Below are 26,302 nucleotides of genomic sequence, written 5' to 3' on the forward strand. Positions count from 1 at the left end.
TAGATAGATAGATAGATAGATAGATAGATAGATAGATAGATAGATAGATATCCCTGCAACAAAAAAATCACAGAAGCGGGGGCACGGGGGGGCTGAAAGAGTGTAAGAGCCGAATGTCAGGATATCTGCTGTGAAATAGTGCCTTCCATATATGACAGGCCAGCTCTACCCATGAATTCTGAACAGCATGGATGCCTGAACAAGATCAACACAGTGATATTAGTTTATATACCAATACTGACAGAAAAGAAATTACTCATGGACCAAGCCCTAGATGAAGTGCCTGTTGATATAAGGAGAATCAGACTCCTATACAGATGAATTCTGAGACAGATTGTCCAATTCCGAATGGTAAACTCTGAACACACATATATATGAGCAAAGCTAAATGACTCAGCAGGTTAAATATATACGTGTAAACATATATAGGCATATATATGCAAATATATTTGTGAATAATAATAATTAAACAAAAGAAGAAAGGGAGGGTTGGGAATAATATAAGTGCAGCACTCATGCATGAAGTTCTCCAAAAAGAGTGCCGATTTAAAAAAAATCAAATATTAAACAATGAAGATTTCAATTAAAATCATAGAAACGGGGACTGGAGAGATATTTTGGCTGTGAAGAAGACTGGCTGCTCTTCCAGAAGACCTAGGTTTGTTAGCATCACTCACACGGCTACTAACAACTCTAAATCTAGTTTCAAGGGATCTGACACCTTTTGCGCTGGTGCACAGACATACATGTATGTGAAAGAACAATAGAAACAGAATAAGATTAAGTTAATATGAACAGAAAAACAAGGCAAACCTACTTGACAGGGAATTTGACGTTAATTTTTAAAATATGACACTATCGGTACAGGCATAAAACTAAAAGTGTAATAGCTACTTCTTTCACTGTTGTGATCAAAGATCAGATAAAACCAACTAAAACGGTGAAAGATTTGTTATGGCTTATGGCTTTAGGGGATATATTTATTATAGAAATCAGAGAGAAGAGGGTGGTCACATTACTTTTGTATTAAGGAAGCTGAAAAACGAATGGAGCTTCCCTGCTTACTTCTTTTCATTCATTCTGAGATCCCCCTAGTGGAATGTTGCCAAATCTACGCGAAGATTTTTCTTCATCGAATTTAGTCTAGAAACACCTTCAGAGGCATGCTGAGAGATTTGTTTCCATGATGATCCTAAAACCCAGCAAACTGGCAGGCGATATTAATCATGACAAGCCCAGTCACTGTCAACGTGACATCCAAACACATGACTTTCTGGTCATAACAACGCACTCTGTCTCTATAAGCTTATGTCCATCTCATAACACAAAATGCATTTCATCCAACCTCAAACGTCTCTGTAGTCTTTGACTGTCCCCCAAACTGTTCAAAATTTCAGTTTTCCTAAAACCCAAGGCTATCTCTTAACGGTGCGCTACTATAATATTAAAAACAGCTGACATTGTTCCAATCTAAACCACCACAAATTGAACATTCCATTTCTGACTACCGCAATGTGAGTGCAGCAAAGGAGGAAATACAAAAATACTACCTAAACAAAAAGGACAAATACCAAATCATGGACATCGATATCCTGCACCTTGGATTCTTGAGGGAGGAACCTGACTCCAAAGGGCTTAGATAGTCCCCCTCCTCCAGCTCTCCTGCCTGTAGATACAATGCCTCTGTCTCAGGCCAGCTCCCTTGGATGAAGACATTTTTACCCAGTGGCCACCCCATGATATTGGCTCTCCAGCATAATGTTCTCTATTGCAACTTAGACTTCACTTCCACAGCTTTGTTCAATGGTCTCCCAGAGATTCATTTAGGGACTCTGGGTCATGGCACAGACAATCTGACCACAAACACTCTGGAACCCTGATTCGGCCCTCCACAACCCACCCCCTTCAATCCTATTACTTCAAAACTATTACTGATGGTTCTAAGCTCTGTGACACATACAAACTACAGGTTGGCTCCTGTTTATTGCAATTGCCTCACTATGTTGTATGCTCTGTATGATAACTCTAGGCTGTAGTTTGTTACATTAAAACTTAGTGGTGTTCTCATTTTATGTTCTTTCTTTGCAAAATAATTCATATCTTCCCAAGATGGAACCTTTCCTGAGTGAGATATGGACCCCAGGACAACTTTTTTTCTGTCTTAATAGGGAGCATGAGGTTTCTTTTCAATAGTTCTGGTGTCTGCTTTCTCAGAACCTGCAGTGATTACAATGTTAAAATTCCACTTTTCCCTTTCAAATGGCACATTTTGCATGTTTCTGCTCGCCTTGTTGCTCTCTGATACTTTATACCAGAATAATAACAGTAAGCACTGACCATGACAGAGCTACCCTGCTGTCCTGTCTTGAGACTGCCATTGCCAGAAAAATCTGTCCATTCACCCTTGCTCAAGGCCACGAAGTCACAGCCAATGCAGCAAATCCTTTGCCCAATGTAATGTGAATGGCTTCTAGCTCAGTTCCTGATCGAGTCCTTGTTCCCCTCTGCAACCTCGCATGCCATACCTCCACAGTCTACATCATTCATAGTCTTGTACCATTTGGACTTCCCACCAGGATGGCCCATTAAGCTGTTTTCAGCTAATGCTTACACCTTCTCCTGCAAACCACAGCCCTAAGAACAGATCCTTTGTGTGTGTGCCCAGAGGAGGTTCAGGACAGGCATATGGTAGTTCGATGACTGGTTTTCTAAGGAGCTTCCATAGTGACCAACAGCTTTATATTCCTACTGGTAGTGTGAAAGATTCTCTTTTCTCCACATTCTCTCTAGCACTTTTCTGTTTTCAAGATAAACTGCATTCTGACTCATCTGAGATCAAGTCTCACTCCACCTTTCTTTTGCATTTTTCAAATGACTGAAGATGTTGCATGCTTGTTCATATATTCATTGGAACTTTTTTACTTCATTTGATAGCTGTCTCTTCAGTAGCTTTGTCCATTTGCTGATTGGCTTATAGGAGGGTTTGCTGTTTCATTTTCTTTTAAATATTGAATATGTTTTAGCAATGGATCTCCTCTGTGACGAAGATCTGAGAAACTCTTCTGACAGCTGCATATTGACTCTTAACTCCATTAAATGTCTCCTTTGCCATGAGAAGCTTTTAAAACCCATACAGTCCCTTTCGCCATATCTTACTGTTGTTTGCAAAGCTATTTGAAGTAGTGTATAGAGAGATGTGTTTATTCTATGCTTTCTTTTAGTAGTTTCAAACTTTATCTTAATTTTGTGCAGGATAAGGGTTGGAGATTCAGTGTAATTCTTTCATGTGTGAGTATATAGTTCCTTAACCAATTGCTGGAACAAGATTTGTTTTTCCTTAAGTGTTATTTCTTGAACCTCTGTCAGAATCAGATTGCTGTAACTATGTGTACTGATTCCTGAGTCCTCTGTCCTCTTGATGTATGTGCTTGTTTTGCTCTGGTGATGCACCGCTTTGTTACTGTGAGTCTGCAGGATAATTCGAATCAGGAATATCAAGCCCTTTTGCTACTTTTGCTCACTGTCTCTAAATCTTAAGTGTAACTATTTCAGTTACCTAAGGTATGTTTTTATCTGTTTATTAATGTTCTCATTTTGTTCTGTTCACTTTTATCATATTTTTCTTCATCAAGATAAGGGCTAGCTTTATTCTTAAAGGTCTTTAAAAAATAAAGTAATTGCCTATATCAATGATTCTCATATGGAGTAATCTTGGCTTTAAGGAAATTTGGCATTTATTCCTTCATATTATTTATTGTTACAAATGGAAATAGCTAGAGGAATCTAGCACATAAATTACTGTTAACTATTTAATTTTTTATTACTAAGGCTGTCTAACTCTAGCTTGAGATTTAATCTGATGACCCTTTGGTGCAGCAGCCTCTGTGGGTAGCCATCTTGAAATCCCAGACAAAATATTTTGCATATGTAAATCTGCATAAAAAGTCAGGTCAATAGCAATTGACTAATTCTATAGGAGATTCACTACCAAACAATGACAACCACTGAGTTTACTTGAACCCTCAACACACTCTACTACACTAATCAAGAGTTATCTTCTTTTTAGTGATCTAAGCTATACTTCTAAGTATTATTTTCCTTCATATTTTCTGACATTAATTGGCAAAGAGTAACTTGCTAAAAAAAAAAAAAAAAAGAACTGAAGTTCAAAGATTCTCAATTGAATCATGTTTCATGAATAATGACAGGTTGTAGTTGTCTTGGAGACTTGCTGATTTAAGATGTCAAATTAAAGGTCAAAGCATGAGTAAAAGCCAAACATCAAAGATCTTGGAGGACACACTGTCAGTCCAATGGCCAGGGATGCTAAAGGATGCTTCGATCTCCCAGAGAGAGTTCTTAGACTCTCACCAGGTTCTGGAAGAGTTGAATGCTCTGGACTCCCAGGAAAAGTAGGATGTCTCTCATCTGGTACTGAACCAGCATAGGGTCTTTTTGCTTCTAGGAGAGCCAAGTCAGGGGACACCAGTTTGATGTTTTGTTTCCATTTCCTGGGAGCATATTCTTGTATCTAGATATTAGAATTCATTTTGAGACAAAGTATTCTGAAAGCCAAACACAAAGCTCTACCGGTTTCTTCAGCCCTGGGTTCATGTAGTTATAGATATGGTATCATACCTTTAGGGGTACTGTTGACTTCCTCTGTAGTAAAAGGGCTGTGTCATTGGATTATTGGCAAAGCATCCTGGCAAATGTGAAAATACTTTCAATTATTGCAAGTGCTTAGTTTCTGCTTTGTTGACTTGTCCTTTTTTGAGAGTGGGGTGTTGAAGTCTCCCACTGTTATTGTGTGGGGATCTATCTATGTGTGGTCTCAGTTTTCAGCAGCAAAGCTTGCTCACATTTTGTTTCTCAGCTGATTTACATGTGTGGTCTGGTCTTCTAGGCAATATCATCCTAAATTTTCTAATTCCCAGAGGTGACAAGATTGAAGGATGGGTGGCACAACCCACACAGATTGAGTATTTATGTTCCTACACCATCCCAAGTAAACTTGTAGCAGTGCGTTTCACACTCTTCAGGAAAAGCATCCTATTTATGAGCTTTGTTCACCTCATAAGAGCTTTCCAGAAAGTTTTCCAGTGTAGAAGCAGGTTTCTGTCCTATCCATAAGCTACCATCATTCAGAAATATGTGCTAAAGAAGCTAAGGGTTTGGAGAGAAGAAATGTTGAATTCAATACCATGTATTTTATTTTATTGTATTTTAATCCTTTTCACTATTGTATATTTTAAAAGTGAACAAGAACTAGATAAGACATCTAGTAAAAACAAATGGATTCTTCTTTTTAATCTCTCAGTTTCAGAGATCATAATAACACAAGAATTTATAGACTGTAATATAGCTTTATTTAGCAGGTAATCACAGAAGGAATGGTTTTAGTGGCCTTCTGACCTTACCTACGCTGAGGAAGGGAGACCATGAAATTTGACTATAGTATGATAATGAATTGATAACACATACAAACCAGATTTCTGCTTACCTAAGCATCTTTCTTTACCTTCTATCTCCTATTTTAAAGCCAGAGGGGAGGAATAGTTTTCATAAGAATAAAAGAAGCAATATTTAATTGGTTATCTAACATAGTTAATGGTTGTAAAGTAATAGCAGACATTAGATTATGATTATCAGAATATAATATGTAATGTAATAATTAAAATGGAAAGTGGGAGAATTCTGACATAAATGATTAAACAAGGAGAGAAAAAATATGATTAGAATTTTAACTTTGTTTTGATTGAAAATACTCTCCATAAGAAAATAATACCATTCTTATGGCATGCCACATTTAATTCTAATAGAATTTAGTTCAATACACACATGCTAACATTAGATTTACCAGGATTTAAATCTGCTCCACAGTATTTTGCCAAAAGGAAAAATATTCAGCCATCCATTTCACAGAGCTAATCTGGTTGCAACTGTTTCCCTAAGAAAAACATGATTGAATAAAAAGGAGATAAAATAGTGGAGCAGAAAAATGAGATTTACAAAATTGTTTGTCGCTTTTGGGAAAAAATTTACAGCATGAGTGAAATTCTTGCCTTTATAGTAATAAAAAATTTCAGAAAGCAAAGCTTTCTCAGATAAAAAGGGAAGCACACAAAAATGTTCCCTCTGTAGCCCGCTAGGAAGTCAGAGTGAATGCCCTCATATTTGCAGCCAACTCCCTGACTTCCTCTGATGATAAAATAAGTATTTTTATTTAGTGCCTTTCTGCGCTCATGGGAAAAATAATCACAGAGCATTCAGGCAAGGGACTCTCAGCTGGCTCCATAAACCTTCCGTACAGTGTGTTCTGTAACCTTATTAAATATTAGGAAGCATTATTGTTGATTACAAATATGTGACACCGGCCAATAATGTTTAATGCCATCAGAAGAAAGGTGTACTCCTTGCAGATCTGCTATTGTGCCCTCTTCGCATGCAGGACTTGAACATAAGAGGCAGGAGGGCTCTTGGGGTCAGGGGGCAAAATGGTAGCCTGGGACATTGCTCAAGGATCAAGTTCTCACGGAGGTCCAATGGAAAATTGGATGCTGTGACTGCACTTGTTCAACATTTCCCCTTTGGAAAGAAACACATGAACACAGCAAATGTGTTTTTACCTATTCTCAATGTATTTCTACATCAACTATGGGAGGTGGAAGTTAATATCAGTGTTATTTTAATTTGTAGAGAAGAAAATAGAATCTCAAAATGAAATTGACAAAAAAAATCATGTAACTACCTTGAGTCCCAGACTCCAAAATTATTATAGAAAACCAGGTGTTGATTTTGACATTTGTAAGAATTTGCTAATGAATCGATCTGTATAACATGTACAGCATTTGTGTGACCAATACGCTAACTCAAGATTGAGCTATACCACTGTTAGGCATATATCCAAAATATGCTCAAATATAAAAGGACATTTGTTCAACCATGTTCATAGCAGCTCTATTCATAATAGCCAGAAGTTGGAAACTACTGAGATGTCCCTCAACAGAATACAGAATACAGAAATTGTGGTACATTTATACAATGGAATATGACTCAGCTATTAAAAACAAGCAAATTATGAAATTTGCAGGCAAATGGTGGGAATGAGAAAAGATCATCTTGAGTGAGGTAATCCAGAAGCAGAAAGACACACATGGTATATACTCACTCATTAGTGGATATTAGCCACATAATATAGGATAAGCATACTAAAATCTATACTCCTAAAGAAGCTAAACAACAAGAAAGACCCTAGGGAAGATGCTCAATCCTCATTCAGAAGGACAAACACAATAGACATCTGAATCAGGAGAAGACAGGGAACAGGACAGGAGTCTACCACATATGACCTCTGAAAGACTCTACTGATTGAGGCATCAAATCAGAGGCTGAGATTCATAGTCAAACTTTGGGCAGCGTGCAGGGACTCTTAGGAAAGAAGGGGGAAATAGAAAGACCTGGAAGGGACAGGCACTTGAAAAGGAGACCAAAAGAGTCATAAAAACTGATCCTTGGGGCCCCTGAAGAGAAAGATACCCCAACAAAGGACAATGCATAGAGAGGACCTAAAACCCTGACTCAGATGTAGTCCATAGACTCAGTCTCCAAGTGGGGTCCCTAGTAAGGGGAGCAGGGACTTTCTCTGACATGAACTCTGTGATCGGCTCTCTGATCACCTCACTCTGGGGGTTGCAGTCTTGCCAGTCTATAGAGGAAGACAATGAAACCAGTCTTGATGAGACCTGATAGACTAGGGTCAAATAGAAGGAGAGGAGGATCTCCCCTATCAGTGGACTAGGGGAGGGGCATAAGGAGAGAAGAGGGAGGGAGGATTGGTTTGGGAAGAGATGAGGGAGGGGGCCACAGCTGGGATTCAAATTGAATAAATTGTAATGAATGATAATAATAATAATAAAAGGAAATACTGCAGAACCATGCATGAGTCAAACAAACAAATATCTCATATACTCCATGGAAAGACTATGTTTTTAAATGGAACCACCTTTATTCATAGTGTAGGACAAACACAAGACAATGGAAGTATAAAATTGCAGCACATGAACTAATGTTCTTCACCCTCATCATCTCCTTCAGCACTATCTGCCCCAACCTCCTCATAGTCCTTTTCTAGGGCTGCCACATCTTCGCTGGCCTCAGAGAAATCTCCCTCCTCCATGCTTTCACCTGCATACCAGTGAACAAAGGCATGCTTGGCATATATTATGTCAAACTTATGATCCCGGTGAGCCCAGACTCCAGCAATGGCTGTGATGTTGCTGAGCGTGCACACAGACCTCTGTGCCTTGGCCAGGTATCCACCAGGCACCACAGTGGGAACCTTATAATTAATGCTAACTTTAAAGCCAGTGCGACACCAGCCCACAAACTGGATGGTATGCTTGGCCTTGATGGTGGTAATGGCAGCTTTGACATCTTTGGGAACTACATCAGCACAGTACAGCAGACTATTAAGCAATGGAAATTTTTACTTAATCATCAGAAGTCATTAGAATATTTAATAATTAATACCCATACAAAAAACAACATGTATTTCCAGAAATTATCTTTCAAAGTAACATTTCCTACCAGGATTTTAAAAGAAAGACAAAGAGATGACTTTTGTGGAAAATATATACTCTTTTAAGGAGGAATTTGTCTGTGATATTTAGTCATAACATTTATAAACAAGTTTTCAAGTGTGTGACAAAGTAGCCCTAGATATGTCAGACATAAGAGCCTAAAAGAATTTTGTTGTTGTTGTTTTAAAATGTAGTTACTGAAAGCAACTCCAAGGACCAAGAAATACTCTATTGTTGAGTGACGCTTCCAGTCCTCAGATAAACTTTTAAGTAATTTTTTAAAAAATGAATAATAAGGAGTGCAAGAAAAAGTTCATGCTGCCACGGGAAAGAACATGAGTTTGGGTTCTAGCACACAGGTTTGATGGCTCATAATCTCCTATATCTCCAGTTACAGGATGACCTCTGACCTCCACAGACACATACACTCACATGCATATAGTTTTAAAAAGAAACAAAAATGAATTTGGATGAAAACTGGTGAAAAAATCAGGTGCAACTCCGAAAGAAGACACTGAAGGAGAACAAACCTGGGTCTATAAAGATTCACATAATGGAAAGACTGAAAATTTATACCAAATCATGGTCATCAATTACTCCTACAAGATGGAGTTTTCTCTTTTAACCTGGAGACTTGGTCATGTCTAAATTGGGCTGTATTTTGTTCAGTAATAAAATGCTGTACTTTAAAAAAAAACAACAAACAAAAGAAAGAAAATTATAGACACATAATATAATAAAAAAGAAATTATTAATATCTTCAAACATTATTATAGAATAATACCATAAAACATAATTTCTCATCATATCATAAACATCTCACCACAGTAATTTGAGCTAAATTTAACTTACTGTCAAAATAACTGGTAAGAATTGGTTTTTCAAACTGATTTTTTTTCTATAGGACATATTTCAGAAGAGTGAACATATTTTTTCTTGGCCTTCTCATAAATTCAGGGCTTAGGATTCTATAACAAATGGATTAACAAGGGAAAAATGTGTAAATGCACTTGATATATGCGACACTGAAAAATGCACACACACACACAGAATAATGAGATGGATAAAACTTTACATCTATGCAGAATGGAGAAGTGGGTGACACCTTAGGAACAGATAAATGGCTTTAATGCAATGGAAATAAATTTGAGGAGAGATTCAGGGTCTATTTCATCAGAGGCCTCTGTGGATCCTTTGCCTTTGGAGATAAATATCTGTGTCCTCTGAGCACCTCTGTCAGGCAAGTCTTCTGAACTACCATAAAGGAGGAGAAACTGAGGAGGAGCTTGTAGCTCAGTGGAACCTTTCTTCCACAGTGATCTCAAATTTCTTCACATTGAGATACTCAGCAGGTAACGATTCCACAATTCCACAATTCCAAACTCCAGTAATGCATGTATACTACAAGAAACTGTTTCAGACACTAGCAAAAGCAATACACTATTTTCCTATAGATTAATTTTTATACCTTCCTTTACATCTAAAGCTAATTTTCTCAGGATTTTGCCAAGGCTTTTATTTTTTCAGATATTTAAATGGCAAAGTCATGCAACTCTACCTTTAAAGTATATCATTTGCAAGATAAATGCTATTTTAATTGATGAAATTTTTAGAACATGGCCATTTTAACTATATTTATAAAATCAGCGAAAATAATTATTTGATATACAATATGTTGAGAAGTCCTTACCTATCTATGTTGTTTTTTTACCGTTCAGTTTGAATAGAAAGCAACACAGAATAGTAATAGGCTACACTAGGGATTTGATGTTATTTTTTATTTCAAAGCAAAACCTTGAAGTGGGAGAGATAAAATAAACCACTTGGCTATACTGCAAGGTCAGTGCACATGCATGAACACAGGCAGGCGACCACTGCCTAAGAGGCTCCTGTCCTTCAAAGCATGTTTTGCTTCTCCCCTAGCATTTGAGGCTGAAAGCGCTATTCGCTGTCTCCGTGTGTTTAGTAATTTTCTCTTTGAATTTTTGTTTCATGGGAGGACTGATGGGACCATTGGGAGGGCACTGAGAGAAGTGTGCCTCTACTGGGTGTGATTCCAACTTTTCTGCTTCTCTGACTAAGTCCCCAACTGTCTCACTTCCCTGACACAGTCCTTGGTTTGCACTTTCCCCCACATCTTTGACAGCATTTCTTGTCAGCTGCTTTGTTAATCTTAACTATTCTGAGGAGGGGAAGACAAAAATCTCAAAGAAGTTTGAATTTGATTTCCCTAATTGTTAAGACTGATGAATACTATTGTGGGATTATTTTTACTCTTAGACAGTGCTCTTACCTCCAATTTTCACTAGTTCTTCCAAATTTTGTAGTTGCTTATGCTATTTGGAAGCAATGTTTTTTTTTTTTAAAGAATATTTTTCCTTTTATTGAAAGGGAAATATTTTTCCCCTATATTATATCCTGATTATGGTTTCTACTACCTCTACTCCTCCCATTTCCTTCCCACTTTCTATCCCAACTGGGAAGATCTTCTTTCTGTCTCTCATTAGAAAATAAATAGGCTTCCAGGGGAAAATGAGAAAGCAAAGTAAGTTAAGATAAAATAAAAACTAACACATTGGGAATAGTGCAAAACAAACAAACAAAACAGAATGAAAAGAGCCCAAGAAAATGCACATGAAATAGATATGGATTTAGACACCCGCTGGTTCTCACACTTAACAATGCCTTGAATACAGTAGATTGGAAGCCATAATATATTGACAAAGAACCTATACAGTGAAATAAGAGATTTTCAGAAAACTCTGAAAAGAGATAATGAGACAAGAAACCACCAAAGATGTCTTTGAGTACCTGTTCTGTTGTTGATATACTGATGGGTATGCAGCCTCCCCTTATTAGCACTTTGTTTACCCAGTGAGACTCTTTGAAAAAAAACTAATTTTTCTTTTGTAGGTGTTTACTATTTAGTAATAGCTTCTGAGTTAGGGATTGGGGGCATGTGTGTGTCTGCTTCTCCTTTTAGGTCTAGGACCGTATCTGGTATAGCCCCTTGTTGGCCTGTGCATGCTGTTTCAGTCTCTGTGAATTCACGTGTTCAGATCTTGTTGGTTTAGAGGACCTTGTTCCCATAGCATCCTACATACCTTCTGCCTCCTACACACTATCTGCCTCTTCTTCCACATTGTTCCTTGAGCCCTGAGATGAGGGATTTGAGGTACCCATCCCATTTAAGGCTGAGTGTCCTAATATCTTTCACTCTGTACATAGTCAGGCTGTGGGTCTCTATATTTGCTCCCATTTGCTGCATGAGGAAGCTTCTCTGATGATGGCTGACCAAGGAACTGGACTATGAGTATAGCAGAATATTTTAGGAGTTATTTTATAGCTATGCATTTCTTTTTTTAGAACATTAGAATCTGGTTTTACCTTAGGTCTCTGAGCTACCTAGTCTCAGTTCCTTGACACCCAAGTAATATTGGGACCGGGTTCTGTCTTATAGAGTGGGCTTAAGTCAAATCAGATATTGCTTGGATACGCCCACAACTTTTGTGCCACGATTGTACTTACATATCTTGCAGGCAGGGTGTCATTTGTAGATCATTGTTTGTGGTCAGGCTGGTGTTTATATTTCAATTTTGGTATCGTGCAGAATACCTTCCTGTATCAAAGATGCTAGTACATGGAGTGAAAGCTCTACCATCCTAACTGTTACTGTCTGCATAGTAATTCCAAGAAAAGGGGAAATTCTAACAATCATAAAATTTCAGGATCTTACACATTTCTTTAATTTTTAAAGCCATAAACATGTCTTTGAATTTATATTTTGTCACTTATTAAATACCCTCAATATATAAAATACGAACTCAGAGTTCATTAGCTTGACTGTCTAATTGATGAGATATTCTAAGGTAACACTGACATCGCTCCTGGGAGCAAAAATGCTAAGTGGCCATAAGAACATCAAAGGTTATTTGAATGACACAGTTAATTCATAAAAAAGAAAGTAATTGTGTCAACCAAGAGTGCTAGAATTATCAGTATAATTTTGTTCAATTTAAAGTAAATATTTTAGTAAAAGTGTTTTTCTTATATTCCTAGGTTGTGAAGCATGAAATGAAATGCTTTTCTAAAGTATTACAAAGTATATGAAATCATTTTTATAATTTATTGATGATTGATATACAATTATATATATATACATATATATATATATATATTCATATAATACTCAGAACAAACTTAATTTAGCATAGACCACAACAGGTACAAAGGTAAAATATCAAATGTAATAAATATGTCAAAGGAACATGTAATGTATAAAAACTGTACCTGGATTCTTATTTCTTTACATAGAATACTTATCATATGTGTTTTTGTTTACATCTGATAATATTTTTCCTACCTTAAACTCTCAGATTAAACACTCTTGTCATAGAAAGACTGGAGGGTCTTAAACAGAAGAGATTCTGATCAATTTTCTCTATCAAAGGGTTTACATATCTTTATTAACTCTTCCTAAAGGGCTGTATTGAAACAATTATTTGAACTTCTTTCTCTTCACAAACTCTGTTATTTCAGTCTATAAAATAATAGAGTATACTCAGTGTGGCCATCCTTATGTATTCAGATGCTATAGTTGCACCTTAAAGCTGTTTATTTTATGTTACTCTTGTATGTACCCCTCTTACTAATAATATAAACACAAGACATTTTGATAAATATATAAATGTCAAGACATTTGGATAAATATATCAATTTAAAAGGCCAGAATGTATAACACACATTCTTGGTAGATGTGTGTCATAATGAACAATCAAAAATGTACTTCATGTACATTAAAAGTACTACACTTTACAATGTCTCCTTTTTTAAAGAAAATGTAAAATAATAAACACAACATGTGATTAAAGAGAATGTGGACTTATGTGATCAAGTGCTACAAATCTCTTGTAAGCTAGAGACTCACTGACTCTATAAAGCAATTAACTGAAGAAATGGAATTGAAGAAACCGTGAGTAATTTGGAATTACATTGGTTTACACTTTCTACTACCAGTAGGAATCAATGTTTATTAGAAAACAATCAAAGAACGTTATTAGTTTTTGTGAACTGTATCAGAGTACTCAAGAAAGGTTATCAAAATTTGTGATCATCCACAGTCTTCCCAGAGGAATTCATCTTTACAATCAGTATTTAGTTTTTCTATACATACTATTGCTTAGGAGTTTATCTTATGTAACAAGCTTCTGTGGGAATGAGATTGAAAATTAACTGAAAGTCAATTTTAAAATTAACTGAAAGATAAGAAGGTAGGTGTGTGTGTGTTCTGTGAATAATTCACAATCTCTCAATAATCATTAATTAATTTGTTTGTAGCTCACTTTTTTTTTTCATGAAGCCTTTGAGAATTCCCTCATCTATTAGGGTTGTCATGACTTGTTTAGGCAACCATATTGTTGAGATTTCTTGTATAGCTTCCCTGTCATATATAGAAGACTCTTCTCACGGAAGATGTCTGTCTTAGTTATCTGGCTCTTACAAAATTTCTCTGTCTCTTCCACAATATCACCTGTGCTTCTCTATCTCTTTCACAGTATTACCTAAGCCTTAGGCATAGAGTTGTGTTGTAAAAGCAGCTATTTGGGTTGGCCATGCCCCAGAGTCAGTTTCTCTGCGCATTTTGACCTGCTGTGGTTTTCTGTGATGGTTTCAATCTATCATGAAAACAAACAGCCTAATTTTAAAAATAGGATATGGATCTGGACAAAGACTTATCAAAAGCAGAAATATAAAGGTTAGGAAGAGTTAAGGTAAACAAAACTTCTGACAATAAATGCGATCCATGATGCATGGGTTTCACTTTCACTCCCCTGACCAATAGCTCAAAACGATGTCCCACATATCTACCATTGAAGGTTTTGTTGGATAATCTATGGCTCTTGAGAAGGCACTGTTACTCCAAATGGTGTAACTTCACTCAAGCTATTAATGTACACATGTATGCTTATATACATAGAGAGATTGACTGATTGATTGATTGATGATAAATAGATGATAGATGGATAAATGGATGGATAGATAATATCAATAGATTCGGGCATCTTTCAGCTTTTATGAGAGAATTTTCATTTTACACTAGACAACAATTAATAGAGATCTTCAGCTGCCAATGTACAGAGAATAAGAGACTGGGGAATGTTCAGCCCTAAATGTAACATCCATATCACATTCCTTTCCCCACATTCAAGGATCTTTAAGGTAGAAGAAGGGCTGGAAAGAGTATGTCAGAGGTAGTGAAAGTTTCAAGGAAACAATGACTTCCAGATACAACAGGACACTTGCACACATGAAATCACAACAGGTATGATATCAGGCAAAAGACCTGTACAAGAGCAAGCCAGACAAGTTCTCAGCTTGGAGACGGGAAGATGGGCAAAATAAATCATACCACTAGCTGCAACACTATCGGCATTTGATGCTCTCTTGAAAAGGCAGACTAGTTATCTGTAATGGTGTGACCCTTGATAGGTAGACAACAGTCCAGGTCCGATAATGAACCTTATTAGTAGTCACAGACTATACCATGGACTTAAAAAACAAAGCAGAATAGGATAATGCAAAATTTGGTGAGTAGAGAGGTAGAGGGTTAGATCTTGGGGGGAGTTATGGAAGAGATTTGATCAAAACATCTATGAAATTCTCATAGAATTAATAAAATTAATGGTAAATAATAATTAAAATTAAAATGAGAAAATAACTTTAAGTTGACTATATAAAAATACTGAATAAAAAAATCAAAATTACCAAAATTGTTTCAAGAAACATTTGAACTAATATGTTAATAATGAAATAGAATTACTTAAACTTTCCCACTAACTGAATGAAATAAGGCATGAGATGATTCTATAAGAATTTTTAAATTATTTATACTATTCCACATTTTATTAGGGACATTAAGCTAAAATACAAGACTATGTAAGAAGGTATATTTTTAAAAATTAAGGTATAGGCTTTTCAATATTCATAAACAATGTTATTAACTTAGATGATCTAAAAATTTAAAAAAATCTTTTAGAAGCAATAAGAAAGAAAAATGCAATGGTTATGTATATTACAACTACAAAGTCAGTAGAAATTTTATAATACCAATAAACATTTATAAAATTGTCTTAAATGATCCAAATTGTAGTGAATGCTACAAACAAGGATTAAATACGACAGGGCATTTTAATGATATCTATTTCGAGAGTAATGCAATTGAAAAGAAAAGAGAGGTCTAAATAAAAACCTGCCCTGTCTCTGATATGAATACTTAGTATCATACACATGCTAATTTCCTAATTATTCTGTATATTTGCTCTATATAGTTTTTAAAATCTGCTAGCAACAGCCAAAATATATATTAACATGTAAATGCATTCTTAGAATAAAGCAAATTTCTGAGGATATGAGGGATTTTTTACATTAGAATAGTCTAGGAAACAATGAATGCAGACAATCTGTAAACAAGCAAAAAATGTGTGTGTAGGCACATTTTCTCAAATCTATTTTACTTTATTAGGGTTAAAATATCTCTCCTTTCTCCATCCCACTCCCTTCCAACCTTTCACACCAAGTAGGAGAGAAAGAAAGTTAATGGGGAGAGAAGCCATGGTTCTCTTTAGCTGATTGGGTCATTAGGTTCCTTGGGGAAAGTTCAATCTTTGTTTCAGGATATTTCCATCTTCTTCTCATCAAACTACAACCAAACCAGGAACTGCGGGGGAACATCAACAGTTTTCTTTTTCAGAGCCCTCCATTTTTCTCCTAGCTGTGCCATTTATTCCCTCTCAGAGTTCCGAGAATTAAACTATCCACAGCTAGCAAATATCATGCCCCTCAGGTTTGTTTTGATTTGCATTTCTTTGATGACTAAGGACTCTGAGCATTTCTTTAAGTGTTTCTCTGCCATTCAATATTCCTTTGTTGAGAATTCTCTGTTTAGCTCTGTACACCATTTTTTAATTGGATTACTTGGTTTGTTGGTTTTTAACTTCTTGAGTTCTTTATGTATTCGGGATATTAGCCCTCTGTCAGATGTAGGCTTGGTGAAGATCTTTTCCCAGTCTGTAGGCTGTCGTTTTGTTCTGTTGACAGTGTTCTTTGCTTTACAGAAGCTTTTCAGTTACATTTGGTCTGATTTATTGATTGTTGATCTTAGAGTCTGTGCTGTTGTTCAGAGACTGATGCGCCAATCAAGGGCTATGCATGGAGAGGACCTAGACCTCCCTGCTTAGATGTAGACCATAGGCAGCTCAGTCTCCATGTGGGTTCCCTGGGAAGGGGAGCAGGGGCTGTCTCTGGCGTGAACTCAGTGGCAGTCTCTCTGATCACCTCCCTCTGGGGGATGCAGCCTTATCAGGCCACAAAGAAAGACAGTGCAGCCAATCCTTATGAGACCTGATAGTCTAGGGTCAGATAGAAGGGGAGGAAGACCACCCCTATCAGTGGACTAGGGAAGGGGCATAGGGGAGAAGAGGGAGGGAGGCTGCGACAGGAAGGAAACGAGGGAGAAGGCTATAACTGGAATATAACCCGAATAAATTTTAATAATAATAAAAAGAATCACTTGCCTCTCAGAGCCTGTACAAGGCAAATAGTCTCTTGCTGTGGACAATCTGGAGCAGCCCCACATCTCCCACCTGGGATTAAGACAATAATATGTTTACATAGCCTAACTGAGTTTTCAAAGAAATCAAAACGTCTACTACATTTATATGTGTATATGTACTCATATATATATGTAATAAACAGACCATTCATTCCATGATTTTAAAAGTCATGGCCATCTATCTGTGAAAACACTTAGAACTTAACAAACATAAGAAATATAAGTTCTCATCAAATCAAACCGTGAATTGACTAATGTTTTTTTGAAAAGGTACAGAGAAATAATATTTTAGTATTTATGAGTATTTTCATATTTATTTATATGTTAGTATAGTTTATTTCTGTCCTAACTATGTATATGTGTAGTTTCACGGCCATATGAATCAGCGAAAGTAATAGACATGTAAACTCTAGGGCAGGATCAGATTTAATGTCCCCTGGCCAGAATTTCCTTACTTTGGAAACTGAAGAAACCTGGTACGGGTGAGTAGAGTTGGTAGTATATGCTCATGTGTTTCAGTCTGCTTAGCATACAATTAGAACTTCACTTTTCATCATTATATTTTGCACAGTTAGCATAATCTCTAGCTCATAGTAGGCATTTTATTTCTACTGAATTGAATTCAGTGTCAACTTCTTGATTCAGTCACTTCAACAGTTACAGGAACTAGAAGACATATCCTTTAAGGGAAGAGACCTAGTGTTTGCATTTACATCTTTAATAACAATAGATAAATAACACTGAACCCCAGTTAAACATATTTTATATCATGCAAACATATATCAGCATTTATTAAAATAAGATCTATTTTATAAAATATAACAGATAAAATTTTAAATATTTTTAAGATGTACATAGGTTGTAAAAGAGAAAAGTATAAAAATTATGCCAAGATCCAGAAAAACATGAAATTGTGAGGCCTTTCTGTGTTCAGATAAACTCTCTGTGTATTTTACCTTCTTGCTTAATGTTCTTGGTGCCCTGGACCTTTTTAAAATTGTGCTGCACTTACTGCTTGAAAGTACTCTGAGCCTCTTAAAATACACTTACATAAATTAACTAATTTGATAACTAATGGCTCAAAGCCTCAATTATCTAGCAGTTTATATTTTCCCTCTTATACTTGTATCTGGAAAAAAGTTGCAGGAATGATAAAGCTTTGAAGCACTTGAAAACCTGAACCTATTTTATCTGAAAATGAATAAAATCTTGGTAAATGGTGGGACCTGGAAAGGATCATCCTGAGTGAGTTGTGCCAGAAGCAAAAAGACACGCATGGTATATACTCACTCATATAAACATACAATGTAGAATAAACCCACTAAAATCTGTACATCTAAACAAACTAAGCAAAAGAGAGGACCCTAACTAAAATGTTCAATCCCCATCCTGAAAGGCAAAGAGGATGGACATCAGAAGAAAAAGAAAATAGGAAACAACCTCGGAACCTGCTACAGAAAGCCAGAAGAAAACAGGAAACAACCTTGAAACCTGCCATAGAGGGCCTCTGAAAGCTTCTGCAGTATAGACTGTCAAAGCAGATGCTGAGCCTGATGGCCAACTGATGGGCAGAGTGAATGGAATTTTATGTAAGAAGTGGGAAATAGTAAGAGCTGGAGGGGACAGGAACTCCACAAGGAGAGCAACAGAACAAGATAATTTGAACACAGGGAACTTCCCAGAAAATCATACTCCAACCAAGGACTATTCGTGGAGATGACCTGGAACCCCTGCACAGGTGTAGCCCATGGCAGTTCAGTGTCCAAGTGGGTTACATAGTAATGGGAAGAGGGACTGCCTCTGACATAATCTGATTGGCCTGCTCGTTGATCACTTCCCCCTGAGGGGGGAGCAGCTTTACCAGGCCACAGTAGAGGACAATGTAGCCACTTTTGATGAGAACTGATAGACTAAGATCAGAAAGGAGAGGAGAACCTCTCCTATCAGTGGCCTTGGGGAGTGGCATGCATGCAGAAAGGGGAAGGAGGGTGGGATATGGAGGGGGGAAAGGAGGGGCTTATGGGGAGATACAAAATGAATAAAGCGTAATTAATAAAAAATTTTAAAAAATCTTAATTATTTTTAAGCAAACCTTTCTGAAAAGAATGTAACAATTAACTCACTGATGCCAAGAATATGTCAAAAAGCCTGTCCATGAGGGCACCTTAGTTCAGTTTTGTTTATAACAGCTTTGTCTGCAATTATTTTCTTTTCCTTATTTCAGGGTTTAGCAAATTGATTTTACATATCATTTAACATGTCAACAGGCATCATTAGATGCTTACATATTTGAATTAAATATCCAAATATAGGTATAGAGTAAATTAAAAATATATTATCTTAAAATTTATCATAATGGAGGCTTACGACATAAAAAAAAAATTAAAAAATTGGGCATTAAAATTGTTTGGTGCTTTTTTTTTTCTTCCCAGTGGGACAAATGTTGAGCTTGACATTAAAGAATGGAACAGGCAACACAGTTCCTAATACCACCAAGGAAGCCTTTGTGGAAGTCTAACTCCAGAACTTAGGACATCAGAAATATATTCTTTAATAGACTATCTTAGAGTTCAATAAGCAAATGAAAAATGTGATGGGTTTGATAGTTTGGTATTTTACTCATTTTGTATTTTATTGCGTTCAGTTTATGGATTGCGAGAACTGAAAAGCACACATCAACTTCCATGAGCTCCCTCCCTGAATGGTAGAAAAGTTGCCTCTTTTTAGTGTGTAGGAATTGAGTGAGGTATCACTTTTTAAAATTCAATTAGTTGATTAATTAATTAATTAATTAATTAATCAATCAATTCACTTTATATCCCAATCAAAGCTCCTTACTCCTCTCCTTCCAGACCCACCCTCCTTCTCTCTTCCCCAAATCTCCCCTCTCCCCCCCTTCAGAATAGGGGAGCCCCTTCCCACCTATTCATCACAGCACATCAAGTCATACCAAGACTGAGCACATCCTGTACCTCTGTGACCTAGCAAGGCAGCTACGCCAGGGCAAGTAATCGGAAAGCGTGCAAAAGAGTCCCTGTCAGAGACAGCTCCTCCTCCCCTTACTCCAAAATCCACATGAAGATCAAGCTGCAGTCCATACATGGTCCTTGGTTGGTGTCCCAGTCTCCACAAGGCCCTCATGGGCTCTGGTTAGTTGGCTCTGTTCATCTTGTGGAGATCCTGTTGCCTCTGGGTCCTTCTATCTTTCCTCCCACTCTTCCACAAGGGCCCCTGCGCTCTGCCCAATGGTTGGCTGTGAGTCTCAGTATCTGTTCTGATACACTGCTGGGTGAAGCCTCTCAAAGAACAGCTATATTAGGCTCCTGTCCGCAAGCATAACAGACAGTGCTAGGGGTTGGGTTTCTCCCATGGTGTGGCCCGGCATTGGCGGGACATTCCCTCAATCGCTGCTCTATTTTTATCCCTGCACATCTTGTAGGCAGGGAAAGTTTTCGGTTGAAGATTTTGCAGTTGGTTTGGTGTTACCCTCCTCCTACATGGAGTTCTGTTCGGTTAGAGGGTGGCCTCTTCAATTCTTTGTCACTGCTAGTAAGGGTCTCTGCTAGAGTTACCTCCATTTCCTCCCAGATACCTACCCTGTAGTAGATCTCCGGCCCACTCAAACATGCCTCAGGCCACAGTTTCTCTTTTTTCCTTCCACCTCCCCTACTCCTACTCTTGCCATATCAGATCCTTACCCTCATTTCCCTCAGCACTCCTTCTCCTATCCTGTTTCCTCTCTTTTGGAACTTCCTGTCTTTCCCCTTCTCAATGAGAATTATGCGTCCTCCCTTGGGCCCTTCTTGTTACTTAGCTTCATTGGGTCTGTGAATTGTACCATGGTTATCCTATACTGCAAGGCTGAATCCACTTATAAGTGAATATATACCATGCATGTGTGTCTTTCTGCTTCTGGGTTACCTCACTCAGAGTGATCTTTTCTAGTTCCATCCATTTGCCTGCAAATTTCATGATTTTCTTGTTTTTAACAGCTGAGTAGTATTCCGTTGTATAAATGTAGCACAGACATCTCTTAATTCAGTGAGAAGGAGTGGGTTGTTTTGCTCTCCTCAGTTTTTGATCAAGAAAACACCTGAAACGGTAGTGATTTCTAAGAGCCTGGAGTCTCTGATGCTTCTTTGGCTAGCACACCTGTAACATGTACTCCCTCTCTGCCACCTCTTCAAACTTGCCACACCTCCCCCTGCTGCTCCTTAACAGTTCTTCATGTCCTATTACCACTGCTATATTTCTAATGTAGTTTAAAAGGGGAGCCTGGGCTTTGCTAACTCTCCAAGCATTTTTGTCTCCCCTCCACTTACATTTGTATTATGCACGATTTAAAGCAAAAAGCCCTGTCTTGTTTCTACAAAATACCAAAAGCACCAAACATCACGCTTTGGTTTTAGTGTTGCTTTTGCATCAAATATCTTTATTTCCCAACTATTAGCCATTTATTGGAAACACACACATGGTATATACTCACTTATAGGTGGATATTAGACATAAAATATAGGATAATCATTCTAAAGCCTGTACACCCAAGGAATCTAATCAAGGAGGACCCTGGTAAGAAACCCAATCTTCATTCAGAAAGGCAAATGAGATGGGCATCAGAAGAGGGAGAAAATGGGGAACAGGACAGAGGGCCTCTGAAAGACTCTCCCCAGCAGGGTATCAAAACAGATGCTCAGACTCATAGCCAAACTTTGGACAGAGTGCATCTAATGAAAGAAGGGAGAGATATAAAGATCTAGAAGGAACAGGTGCTCCACAAGGAGAGCAACAGAACCCAAAAATATGGGCCCAGGGGTCTTTTTTGAGACTGATACTCCAAACAAGAACCATGCATGGGGATAACTTAGAACCCCTGCACAGAAGTAGTCCATGGCAGCTCAGTATCCTGAGATACTGGATATCAGGATATCCAGTATCCTGAGGGTTGAGCAGCTTTACTAGTCCACAGAGGAAGACAAAGAAGCCAGTCCTGATGAGACCTGATAGACTAGGGTCAGACGGAAGGGGAGGAGGACCTCCCCTATCATTGGACTGGGAGAGGGGCATAGGAGAAGAAGAGGGAGGGAGGGTGGGGTTGGGAAGGGATGGGAGGGAGCTACAGCTAGGATACAAAGTGAGTAAAGTGTAATAAAAATAAATAAATAAATTTAGACCAATCTCTCAAATCTCAATTCAAATTGGCTTTCATTCCTGCTTTCTATTTCATTTCACCTTGGGACACAAATCTTACTGAGAATTATTTTAACTTCAAGTAATTATCTTCTTAGAGTTGGTGGGCACAGAATGTTCATTTGCTATATGTATGATTCCTAATCAGCATCTGGTAGAGGAAAATAAATTTTTGAACAAGTGAACAAATGAAGAATTGATTGACTAAATTATTTAATAAATTAGTAATAAGTAATTCTGAAAGGTTTTAAACTCTATTAAAGTATAGACCCATGAAAAAATATGAACATTTAATTTATTTCTTTTTCAAAGTACAGGAATTGTATATCCACATTTTTATAGAAACTCAACTTTGAACACATTCCATAGGCCTGTCTATCAAAAAATTTCACAAAGGATCAAAATATTAATTATTATGGAACTTTTCCTTACAAGTTTTAAACAGCTAGTGGTGGTCTCCTTTGCATACATAAGAGTTCAAATTGATCTCCCAAATGACATAAAAATAGAACAGATTCCCATGATATTCAGGAGTGTTCTCCACTCTCTGACAGATGTACTTCTTGTTTTCTGAAGCAGCTCTGTGAGTAAACTGTCTTCTTCTTGCCTTCTTTTTCTTGCACAGGGTGTCTTTAATGAGGATCCTGAACAAAGCTGCAACACATTGTCAGATCATATTTGTTGATTTTTGAAATTTAATCTTCAAGTTGGAAGGAAAAAAAAGATTATTTAGATTTTTTTTCTTTTATGGATTAAAATTTTAAACGCATTATTCTAGAAGTAGAATAATATCAAAGAACTGTCAATCCAATATCAATGAAAGGGCAAGTAATGTCATCTGTTTGTGTGTTTGTGTGTGTGTGCGCACGCACTGGAACACTCAGTACACCCTGGATTTACCCCATTTCTCAATGAAATGGTTTTAAAGCAAGTGCTTCTCAGATGAGTTCAAAAGATCTAAAATACACTTGACTGGATGACATCTTATGTACTTTTCTGTTGCTATAGTGAGACACCATCCTCAAGAAAACTACAGAGGGCAACTACTGAGGGTTTACAGCTTCAGAGGGTCAGCGCATGACCATCATAGTAGATAGCATGGGAACAGGCAAGCAGGCATGGTGCTACATGTTGATTCACAATATAAGGCAAAGAGAGATAATTGGGAATGGTGTCCTATTTTGGATCTTCAAAGGTCTACTCCTAGTGACATACCTCCCCCAACAAAGCCAAACCTCCTAATACTTCCCAAACAGTTCAATCAGCTGAGGAGCAAATATTCAAGTATTTGAGCCTAATGGGCCATTCTTTTTTAAATCACAAGTGGAAATGGAGATGGGGAGGGTCTGGGAAGAGAAGGAAGATGAGGGAGGTAGGGGAGGACTGGGCAGGAAGGAGGGGGCTACAACTGGGATACAAAGAGAATAAACTGTAATTAATAGAAAAACAAAAAATTAATAAAAAAGAGTTGGGAAAAAGGGATGGTTACATTTTATGAAGTTCTCAAAAAATAAATTAAAACATTACTTTAAAAATTAAACTTGAATACAGTACCTCACTTCTACAAAAATCAATCAATCATGGCCAATTTTGACACTTTCTTTTTCTGTATCTAATGTTGCAAGTATTCTCTTCTACTCTGTAACTGTGAGAGAAAACCACAGCTACTTCCACATCAAGTAACATTAAATGAGTTGGAGGTTGAGAATTGTGGCCATGCTTCATTTAGCTTTGCTTCCCTGCAAGCATATTCATAAATTAAAAATATGGATAAAATGTTTTCAAAATGCTTATTTTTTAAGCACTATAGATGCCTGTGAAGAAAAACAAAGTTATTTCATAAGCAGTTCTACTTCACAGAAGATAAAGCTATACTTTGGCCATTTCTCTAATACTTTTAAGGTACATAGATTACAATGAAACAGTACATTATTTAATATAAGTAAGAGTTTCAAAAGTATAACTTTCCTCACTGTTTAAAATATCAGCCTTAGTGGAAAGTTATGTTTTAAATATGTTTCAATATGTTACAAATGTTTGTCTTTGGTGCCTTTAAAAAATACATTGAGAAAGTGAAACGTTTACAAGTGAGTAAAGTTTCATAAAGTTAAAAAAAAGAGAAATCATACACTTGAAACCTAAGTACTATAATATTAAGGCAATAATTAATTTATTCTTTTCTGTGATAATTATAATGAATATAGTGTTTAAAATAAATTATTAATGATTCAAAACATTTTTATAGTTTCATAATTTTAAAGTATATCTATTAACACATATTTCTTCTAGTGCATTTATAATTTTTATTAGATTATAGTCACTTTTTGAAATGACTTTGCAATGATGAGATGTCTTTTGTTTTCTTCTTTTTAACAGCTTTATTCGGTTGGAAGGAATACCTTTATTTAGAGGCATGTGGATTCATTTTTCCTACTTCAGATTGATCCTTGACCTCATGAGACCAAATCTAATTTTAATGATACCAGGAGCCTGACCCTGTCAGAGAAGCAAATCCTTCCTTTGGAGCACAAATGACCAATGAAATGATCTCCATGGAAACCATCTGCCTCTAGCCTGACAGACGTGGGCAGAGCCTTGGGGACAGAAAATGCCACAGCCTTAAATATCTTCATTCACAAATTACCAAGAAGATACAACACACAGATGAAAAGGACTAAGTTTTTTAAAAGCCAACATGTAAACAAAATGAAACAATCTCATTTAACTGTGTAAAATCAATATTCCTGGATATTAACCTGCCCAGAAAAAACAAACAAACAAACAAACAAACAAAAAAACCATTTCATCAATGAAGTTACTAAATTATACATTAATTATCATTTTTAAAGGTGAAAACTTAGGGACAGGAGTTATCTCAAGTCAGAATTACTTCTCTTTTCAGCATAGTTAAGCAAAACCAAAAGTGAACCAGCCAGAGTATTGCATGAATGAGGTTTGGAAGAATGTTGCTGTTTGCAGACAGGGAGATGTGTGGACTATGTACGCCCTCAAAGCCATAATGGACAGCAGCATTGGCACCGACTGATTGAAAGTTCCAGTGTTACATCCTTCACCTCATATTTGGTAAGAGAGGAAGCCGGTCTGCACCGATTTCTTCTCCATGCACTTGTGATATTTGCACAGTCACTTCCATTCAGGGTAATGAAGCGTTTTGTTATTTGCACAGATGATACCACCAGAAGACCACAAGAAGCAGTTTCTTGCAGTCATACAAAATGGATTACTTGAGAACTCTCATGATAATGATTTCTCTTTTTCAGATTAACTTAAGTCAGTTATTCAAAGAAATGGATTTATTTCTGAACCAAACTGTACAATTATAAAAAAAAAAGACATAATTGTGGTCAAATGAATGAGAATGATATCAAAAGGGTTTTTATATCATTAATATTGAGAAGTTGATGACAGTAAGCTGTGTACTAAACACTGACGCTTAATTCTATTTGTTCTGTTAATTCAAAAAGTCATTTGTAATTTGTATTTGACATATAACAATTTTATACTCATTTCTCTCTCTATGTTTCACGGAAAAATGTACCAGACAAACAAACATTTTCAGTTTATTTTTCTAAATAAATGTGTTATTTGTAGATGTGTGGTCGTTTATTTAGTTTTTGTTACCTGTAAGTTCCTCCCCTTGTTTTACTAAGAGGCCTTCCTCTTGTCTCACTAAGAGGCTTTTTGCATAATTCAGAATTAAGGATAGAATGAGATTTAAAGTCATTTTATTGTATAAAATTATTCTCTGCTTTCTAAAATCCAAGAAGGTAATACATTTTGTGCTATCTCTTTCTTGTAAAGGGCTATCTCCTACTTGTAACAGTATCAGGATTACTATTCATACAACAATGTTGCTGGAAAACAAATTCAGAGCTTATAACAGGAAAGATTTTTCTTGTCC

At 36.8% G+C, this 26,302-nt stretch overlaps 1 protein-coding gene across 1 annotated transcript in view; it reads right to left on the reverse strand.

The window, feature by feature from the left end:
- Window positions 1–8,065: 8,065 nt before the first annotated feature.
- LOC129688069 (tubulin alpha chain-like) overlaps window positions 8,066–26,302 on the reverse strand; it is a 43,388-nt gene continuing 25,151 nt past the window's right edge. Inside the window, exon 3 of the mRNA XM_055622819.1 lies at window positions 8,066–8,468. Coding sequence (XP_055478794.1) covers window positions 8,066–8,468 — 403 coding nt within the window. The remainder of the gene's footprint in view (window positions 8,469–26,302) is intronic.

The sequence above is a fragment of the Psammomys obesus genome, unplaced genomic scaffold (assembly GCF_907164565.1).
Source record: "Psammomys obesus unplaced genomic scaffold, mPsaObe1.curated_primary_1811, whole genome shotgun sequence".
In the NCBI taxonomy this organism is placed as follows: domain Eukaryota; kingdom Metazoa; phylum Chordata; class Mammalia; order Rodentia; family Muridae; genus Psammomys; species Psammomys obesus.